Below are 9,698 nucleotides of genomic sequence, written 5' to 3'. Positions count from 1 at the left end.
CGGGTAAATTATGTACATATGAAAATTCGAAAAATCGAAAATCACATTGGTACAGCGGGATTCGAACCCAAGACCTGTAGATTACAAGTCCAGTGTTCAAACCACTGAGCCACCGACGCTTTAGTACATAACAGACATTTAGAAATATATACAGGGTGTCCACAAAAGAAGTACAATTGACTACCACAGATTCTTTGCTCGAAAAGATTTGAGCCAATTTACCTCTATCCAATGTTGCTTCTGCCGCTAGAAGACTACCAACTGTTGCTTGAGACTTCTCCCGCAGGAATTAAAATATAATAAAACACATAGCCCTTTACTCACATAATTCCCTTTCTAATGGTAAATTTTTAAAATTGGCTTAGTAGTTTTTACATGATTCAAAAATTCCCTTTCTAATGGTAAATTTTTAAAATTGGCTTAGTAGTTTTTACATGATTCAAAAATCCAAAAAAAAAATCTTTCCTCTTTATAATATTAGTATAAATTTATTGAAATATCTCAAAATTCCTTAAATAAATTTTATTCATATTGTAACCATAGTTTTGGTTACAACTACACCATTTTGTGGAAGATACCTTTGTTATAAAATCATCAAGGGGTTTGAAATCTCAAAAACACAATCCATATCTTACTTCTTACTAATATTATAAATGCAAAAGTTTAGATGGATGGATGTTAGCGTTTGTAGCCTTAACTGCTGAACGGATCTCGATGAAATTTGGTATAGATGTAGAGGATAGTCAGGAAGAACAAATAGGCTATTTACTTTTGTTTTTTTTTCAATGCTACGCTGACGGAGTCGCGTGCGAAAGCTAGTAAATAAAATGAAAGATTTGTATTTTTTATTGAAATAACTCAAAAACTACTGGGGCAATTTTATAAAATTCTTTCACCATTAAAAAACTACATTATTACTGACTAACTTAGGCTACGTTTTTACTATATTTTTAATTTTTTGTAAGCGAAATCGCGAGAAACAGCTGGTTTTGAATCAATTTAAGATATTTTGCAAACTTTAGAGTCCTCTAGCCACAAACGAAGAAATTCTGGATAGAGGTTCGTTGGGTACTATTTTCGACCAAAGAAATCTGTGATAGTCCATTGTATGTGTTTTCCGGACACCCTGTATATTTTTAAATCCCTGATTGTAAGTCTAATTTTAGTAAAGCAGTTTGTGATCACCATTTTTTTCAACTTAAGACCATAAAAGCAGATGATGTTTGTTGGTGCTAAGAGAGGGTAGTTCCCCTTCTTATGTATTATCCTCTGTTGAATTCACGTTCCCTTCCCATCCTTTCCGTGTAAAGAGTAGGAAGGGAAAAGGAATTAATATAATATTTATTTCTATTGATTGAACTCTCGAATTACAGAATTAATTTAAAAAATCTTACGCTGTTTGAAATTTAAGCAATCACAGGGTGTCAGACTATAATTATTACTAGACTAGCTGTTGCCCGCGACTTTGTCGGCGCAAAAGAAAAAAAAACTTTAGTACCTTACTACGGTCGACATCTGTGACCAATTTCGGATTCTCAACCGTCACCCAGTTTGTCCCCACGTGAGAATAAAAATTCTTCTCTGTCCCACCTTTTAGTCCTACTATCACCAATAAGGTGACGGAACCGTTACTATATAAGTTCCAACCGTCCTTTCGTCGCAAAAGGTGGGACGGTTGAAACTATTCTCATCTGTCCCCACGTGGGGACATAGGGTGACGGTTGGGAATAATACCCAATTTTAGATTTGTTAACAGTTTTGTAAATATGTAGTAACAATTATCTAAAATTTCGCATTTTTAATATCAGTAAGATTTTTTTGTGCAGACAAAATCGCGAGATAAGTTAGTGAATGCAACGAATGTAAGACATTGTATTTATAAGATGTAATATTTTTCTATGGATAATAAATTGTTTTGATTGTATTGTGTTTTATTTGTTTTTATCTTGGTTTTTGTATATGTGTGCAAGCACTATTTTCTCGTAACGCTTCAGAGCACTTTTGACATCGTTAAAACTCGTGGATAAAGATAGAAGGAATTTTGAACATCAAGACATACCAAAATACGTTTGTCAATAATAAAATATCCTTTAATTATATCTAAAAGTTTACAAAGACATTTAAAAGAAATACTCTGAAAGGTGAAGTTTGAAAAATAATACATTTGAAATTATGATAAGCACCTCATCATACTAATATAACCCTTAAATGCATATTGTTGCCAAAAGTCTACGAACAAAATTATAGTTTTTATTGAAACCATACTTTTTTTTATTATTTTTACCTTAATCTGTGACTCAAAGCCTATACTGAAATATTGATTTTATAATTAAATAATAAAAAAAAAAATCATGCATTTAAGGGATAAAAATGAAAGTTCAGATGGATGTTTGTTAGAATTTGTAACCTAACAGCTGAAGGGATTTCGATGAAATTTGGCATAGATGTAGAGGATAGTCTTGTAAAATACATATGCTAATCACTTTTTTTTTAAATGCACATGGACGGAGTCACTGGCGAAAGCTAGTTTTGTTATTAAATAAACGAAACAGAGGTAAAAAAATGAAATATAAATAGTTAAATACTGGTTAATGTCACCTATTAGTAATTAGTTTAATTACAATAAATTGACATTGCTTTTGTTCTGTCAATCGTTAGTGAGAAAAATATCTTAAAAAGTTAACTATGACTCGATATATTTTATGAATCTCTTGGGAGTTTAGATAAGTTTTCATTGTCTGTTTTTATTTGTTACTGTTGCTACGGTTTTTCTCGCGTGAACTGAAAAATAAAGCCTATGCTACTCACAAATTACCTTTATAACGGTTAAGTTTTTAAAATCAGTCCAGTTTTGAGTTGTTTCAATAAAAAGTATCACGTTAGATTCTGTAAAGATGCTCTATTGTGGTTAATAATTAAAACAAAAAGACATAAAATTGGAAAGGATCCATCTTTAAAAAGTTTCGAAAACATTCGTTCTCGAAGTATGAAATTTATTGGTGCACTATACGTCCGCTAGAGGCGCTGCACAACTGCACATTTCTAATTCTCTTCTATGGCGTAACGATCTTTCTTACAATTTGTGTTTTTTCATGGATATTGTGTATTTGTCAGGAATTGGTAGGTTTAAATAAAACGACATATTGTTAGGTATGTGCCTATATTATGTATTTAAATCTTTGGTTATAAAATAACACATATAGGCAACGGAGATTTAATTTATCTTAAAACATACCAACAAGCGAATGACACGTTTATAAAAGCGCCATCTTTTGATAAAGTTAACAAACGTAATGTTTTATTCTAGTCGACGAAAGATGGCGCTTTGATTAAAATACGAGTATTAAATCTATTTTTAAAAATGCCATTGTGGCAATTTAAAGTGTCACTTCTTCATATTGTTTATAATTATTTTATTAGAATAAAGACTAAATTATTGTTTAAAAAATTAAAAACATAAGAAAATAATCGTTATTTTAACTAAGGTAACAATGTACGTACTGTTAGAACAATAAATCACAATTTTCTTAAAATAACGAATTTACTGCCGCACTCAAAGTCGGAATAATTAAAAGTCCCTTAGTGGAGATTTATGAACTCCATTACAACAAATAAAGTGAATAACAAAATTAAACTTTTTTCTGTTTTATTAAGCACCATATTTCAATTCTTACTTTCATCTATACTAATATTATAAAGAGGAAAGATTTGTATTTTTGTATGTATTGAAATAACTCAAAAACTACTGGACCGATTTTAAAAATTCTTTCACCGTTAGAAAGGTAATTTATCTGTGAATAACATAGGCTATATTTTTTAATTTCACGTAGGCGAAGTCCAGAGCAACAGTTAGTTATTTACATTTAATTAGACCCATCAAATAAATTTATAACAGAGTCATCTATGATCAGAAAAAGACACTAATCGGCGCCATAAAAACAGAAATATTAGTTTAAAACTGAGAAACAAAATAGAAACTTTAGTGTGAATAAAAAATATAAACTTCAGAAACCAGCAATAAAAAAATTAAAAGTTCAGAAACATGAGTACGGCAGTCAATTAAAAATCAAAATAAAAAATAAAATTTAGTCTTTACACTTTGCAATTATACAATTATCGTCACATGAAAAAACTTCACATAATATCTTAGGAAACATTCCGAGTTTTTAACCTAAAAAAAAAAAACATTTATCCGTTAAATAAAAAACCAAAATAAACGCAAAAATATTCGAAAAATAATCACAATATAAGAAAATATTTTTTTTACAATAAAAAACAATATTCCACATTCTATTTGAGGTAAAAATTAAAATAAACTTAACTTGGTTGTTAAAATAATATTAATACTTTTTTTAAAATATCAACAATTACCTAAGTACTTTTGCTGGCATACAAAAAAAGTAAAAAAGAGGCGACAAACATTGACTTCTATAAATGGGTAGGAAACTGCAGAATCTATACTAATATTAGATTTGTATTTTTGTATGTATTGAAATAACTCAAAAACTGAGACTATTTTAAAAATTATTTCACCATTAAGTTACGTTGTGTTACATAGGCTACATTTTTATTATTATATTTTAATTTCAGTCGAAGTCACAATAGCTATTTGGGTATATTTTCGCCATTTTAGCGACAATAGCAATAGGTATCACGAATTTTCGAACTTGTGATAGATATTTACATATAAAGATGCGTTTCGCCTATCCATTTATACAAATCAGTGTATAAACTAAATACGAAAGGAAAGGTCTGACAGCTGTCATAAATTCCCGCCATTTTTTCTTATTATTTCAAATTGCGTTACAAAATTCTTTCAATTCGAGTGCGTAATAAAAATATCTTTTGATCTTCAATAAAAAAAATATTTTGACATAATTTACGTAAATGTCATTTATAATTTTAAAATTAAAATTTCAGTTTGTTCATACATACATGTATAGAATACAGCGTAATTTTTGTTTCTTTTGGATTTTCGCCATTTTGGCGAAAGTCGTGTTTGCAACTAGAATTAGTCAAATATAGCTTTTAAGTCGAAATTAAGTAAATTTTGTTATTTTAAACACATGAGGTCATTCACTTCGTTAAAAAACCATTTCACATTTTAATGCTAGAGTTTACGAAGAATTAGTAAAAAAACTAACTTCACGAAAATATTCGAAAATCTTTTAGTTTGCCAATAATTATTAAACCATATCAAAAGAACTAAAAAATTCACACAAAAGCTTTAAAATCTTTTAACTAACAATTACTTTAATACTTCGAATTTTAAAAACCGTTAGAAACAGCGACAAAATGGCGAAAATCAAATCACCAAATCAGTAGTATAGACTTACAAGGATATTATGGCAGTTTGACATTGACAGATGCCTGCTTGATTTTAGAGTTGCCAGTAAATAAAAAATTCCCAACTTCTTTTTAAAAACTATCTTCCATACATATAATAAAATTGAAGTGTTTGTAATGTCAAAAGAAAAATTCCATTTTTCGGGAAGATGTATTTACGTTGCTGATAACGAAAATCGCATTTAAATGTTGTCTGTCTGTCCGCAAGCCGCGTTTGTTAGGGGTAATCTCCGAAACGACTGGGCAGATTTCGACCGGACTTTTAATGAAGGGTAACTGACAGACGGGCATATTATAGGCTACTTTATCCCGGAAATAGATGTCCGCGGGATACACTGTTTTTTTTGTCATTACATGCGAACAAAGTCGAGAGCTAAAGCTAGTTTAAAATAATCAAAGAGTAAAAATAGTCAAAGAAAAGATTTATGCCAGCGACTAACTATAATACAAAGATTAGAGATGGACATTTTCTTACAACAGATTATAAAAATGTTAACAGACAACTAAAAGCACCGTATTTTTGGGTCGGTCGTACATTTTCACGTTGTTTTAGGTTAGTTTTGAAAACGTATTTAATTTAAATAAAATCAATTCTATTTGTAATTTAGCCCGACTGATAGATTGTTTAAACTAAAATTCGATTCATGTATGTCGGGTTTTTTATTAATATGACGTTTTTTTCTTATTTCATAAGACTATAACGGTAAACCCCTCTATAACGCGGTCGATAGTATCGCGTGACAGGATCCCCCGTATAACGCTTTTCAGGCTGAGCCATATATCGCATTTTAGAACTTTTAAAAAACATTGGGAATACTCACGTTATAGTTGGTAATTTACACTTTATATGGGGTTTTCACGTTATAGAAACCTCCCGTATAAGACGGTTTAAATCGCATTATAGAGGATCTCCTTTTAAAAGGGTAATTTTTGGATTATAGAGGGGAAACGCGTTATATGGGGTAATAACGACGTTAAAGAGGGGTTCACTGTACATGGGTCATTTGGTATCACAATGTCTACGCGAAGTGAAAATATTTCCTCATCTGTCTGTCCACTTTGGTCATATTTGTGCACAATTCTTGATCCCTGAAATAAAAACACATATCTTACTAATATTATAAATGCGAAAGGTTAGATGGATGGATGTTAGATTGGTAAACCGTTGAAAGGATTACCATAAAATCTAGCATAGATGTAGATAGTCTGGAAGAACACATTGGCTATTGTTTTTTAGTCCAAACAAACGAAGTCTCGGGAAGCAAGTATATATTAGTATAGCTTTCGCCTTTGACTTCGTCTGTACAATAATCAACCTACTAAAACTTTTAGCAATGTGACAGTTAACATGTTTCAAGTAATACTATAAGTGGAATAACAAAGATTCTCCGTCAGTCTTTCCCCTGTACTTACCTGATATCTCCCCAGCCACCATTTCCCCTGGCGAGTCGTTTATTATGTTTAGCTCCTCCCGCACTCGCACTAACAGCGACACGTGAAGGAAATAAATAAGATTTCGCATTTTGTAGTAATTTCTGTACTTTACTGATGACTGTTGACGCGTTGCAGTTTGATTTCTTATGGTGAATACCGCTACAAAATGTTTAGTACTTAATATCTGGTAGATGCTGGGACACATTTGGCCAATACAGTTAGACAGTAACTGGATTGATATTCAATTGAAAACTATGTTCAATTGTATAGTCTAAGTGTGAACGGTCATTAAAGCTGGTTTACATTTTGCTAGTACAGTTAGTCGTACAATAACTGCACTGGACGTGAGAACACTAACTGGCGCCAATTTAATCAATCGTATTTTTTTATTAACATTATATTATCAATACATTTATTTTTAGTTTTTGTGTAGCATTAAAAATGAATTCATATCAATCTATTACTGTACGGTAACTGTCATACTGTCCTGACCATATGTGAATCGGGCAGTATATCTGGCTCTTTATTGGCCAGTACAGTTAGATGAGCACTGATTTACTGGAGTAGCATATAAGTAACTGCCGCCAGCATAATCAATCATTTTTTTGATGTTAACATTAGTTTATTAGTATTCTTTTTTGCATATTTTTGTGTGGAAATAAACGTTTATTTTTATCTATGACGAAGGCAATTGTCCAACTGTATTGGCCAAGTGTGAACCAGGCATTATTGAATACGGAAAAGTGATATATAAAAAACCATACTGACTTAATGTAATAGATTATTATATTAACAAACACAAAAAAATGGATTAACAAACAAAAAAGTTATTGCAAGTGAAATTCGAACTCGGTTTTTTCAATTTTTTTTTCCAGTATTCGGCTTCTCACATCCACTGTATACGTTTTGTGTCATTATAATATACTCTATGACACTCCGGAGAAGAAGTCGAATCTTATGACACCTCATTTATCTGAATTTGTTCAATGGTTTATGCTGTATGCTGTTACAAAGTAATTTTCATAACAAACCCACATAAAACAGAACAAATCTGGATTCGAACCCAGGACATGTTTTTATTGCTTAAGCCCCAGAGGAACTAACACTGAGTTAACTTACCATTCTCCAATATGGAATACACGAGGTCCTTTACATAAAATAACTTTGAATTTATCCCTTTTCGGTCGATTCTGGGATAAATGAAGTAAGGAATAATCCCAATTGTAATCGTCGTATGCACAAAACTGTTCCTGCAATTCCATTATATTTTTCCACACAGTTCTGTTAAATACCATTCCCATGTTGTGCATACTTGAATGCCAGGGGGTGATTTCCACCTGGAATTAGGGAGAATTTATTTTATGGCAACATTTTTATGTCACTTTGATGTAAGCGAGGGAAAGCGATTATTAACGCTATATTTTTAGGAATATACATGCAATTAAATAGGAAATCAAATGTATTTTTTTTATTTAAAATAATGTAGTCTACTTATTACGACAAAAAATGTTTACTTTTTAATTTTTAGTTGTTTATTCATTTTTATAGATTTTTAAGTAACAACTCACGTTTAATTTAGTATCTAAATTATTATATGACTTTGGAAACCATTTTACATATAAAAAAACATCTTAGAATATTCCTAAAAAAATCAATAACTATTATAACATGAAATCTACATAGAAATTTCCTACTAAAATCTACCAACTGGTAGGTTAAATGTAGCAAGTTACAAAAATCCTTCTAATATACAAAAAATTGTAAAAAAATCATGCACCGAGCCATGCTAATAAAACCTCCACCACATGCCAGCCATAGATTAAATAAAAAAGGCATTACAAACGAAAAACATTTAAAGATAATTAAAAAATAGCAAAAAAAAAAATCTTTCAGAGTTTTTTTTACATCAATATACATATTTTATTTATTGCAATAAAGCTATTTTTAAATTTTTACTATATTTTTTGATTGTTCAAGATTAAAAAAATATCAAAAAATGTTTTTTCGCTTGTAACACTTCATACATGCTAACCTTTAACAAAAGTGAATACAATTTTAGTTAATTATACAATTTCAGTATACAAGTACGTTACTAAATTTAAACCATACAAAATTTTAGTAACAATTAAATACAAGAACAATTCGTAACATGAGAGACAAGTTTTTTTTTTATTTTTTTGTTCTATTTTCCAATTTGACAATTTTTTTTCTATTTTTAACGACAAGATAAGTAACAAAAACTTCTTTTATGTACTTATTAAGTTTTTTTTAATAATGTCAATAAAAAATCACGTTTAAATCGTATTTTTTAACATTAATTACTTTTTCTACCACAATTATATTTTTAGTAGTCAATTATTTCTCAATATAAGTAACATTAACAATATAAAAGACTAGCATTTCTACAATAATGTTTTTAAACATGCGAAGCCGTTAGCTATACAGCCCCTTCAATATTAGCAAATACAGATTAAATATTTTTACAACTGTCAAATAAAGCACAAATACGTCACAATACATCATAAAAAAGTAAACGAAATTAAAACTATCGAAATCTGTAAAAAAATACCGGTTTTTTCCGGTATATAAATGGACATCACTAATGTCATCTACGTTGTGACAGGTGTCAAAAGTATATTGTGACATTTTGGCGCCAGTTTTGTCATTGAATATAAGAGACTTTTTTATATTTTGATACAATTATCCTTAAACCAAGCTAATTAAATAAATTTTACTTTTTCATAATCCAACACCGAATAACCTGTACAAAAAAATATTGTTATAGAAACAACGCTTTTTCATACATTTTGTCTCTTTCTAATCAGTTACGTCGCATTTACATAAAGATTTTATATACAAGAGTTTAAAAGTAGCTTGCTAATAGCGTTTTGTATTGCACTGAGTTATGTAGAAATAGG

The 9,698-nt window shown here is 30.0% G+C and overlaps 1 protein-coding gene across 1 annotated transcript in view; it reads right to left on the bottom strand.

The window, feature by feature from the left end:
* Positions 1-5,652: 5,652 nt before the first annotated feature.
* The window catches only part of LOC106102679, a 37,283-nt gene continuing 33,237 nt past the window's right edge, over positions 5,653-9,698 (bottom strand). Inside the window, exons 9-11 of the mRNA XM_013282600.1 lie at positions 7,900-8,117; positions 6,760-6,939; positions 5,653-6,435 (exon numbers count right to left, since the gene is read on the bottom strand). Coding sequence (XP_013138054.1) covers positions 6,366-6,435; positions 6,760-6,939; positions 7,900-8,117 — 468 coding nt within the window. The 3' untranslated portion in view covers positions 5,653-6,365. The remainder of the gene's footprint in view (positions 6,436-6,759; positions 6,940-7,899; positions 8,118-9,698) is intronic.

The sequence above is a fragment of the Papilio polytes genome, unplaced genomic scaffold (assembly GCF_000836215.1).
Source record: "Papilio polytes unplaced genomic scaffold, Ppol_1.0 DF824493.1, whole genome shotgun sequence".
Lineage (NCBI taxonomy): Eukaryota > Metazoa > Arthropoda > Insecta > Lepidoptera > Papilionidae > Papilio > Papilio polytes.
Note: the sequence above shows the minus strand (reverse complement) of the source record. Positions and strands in the feature narration are given on the sequence as shown.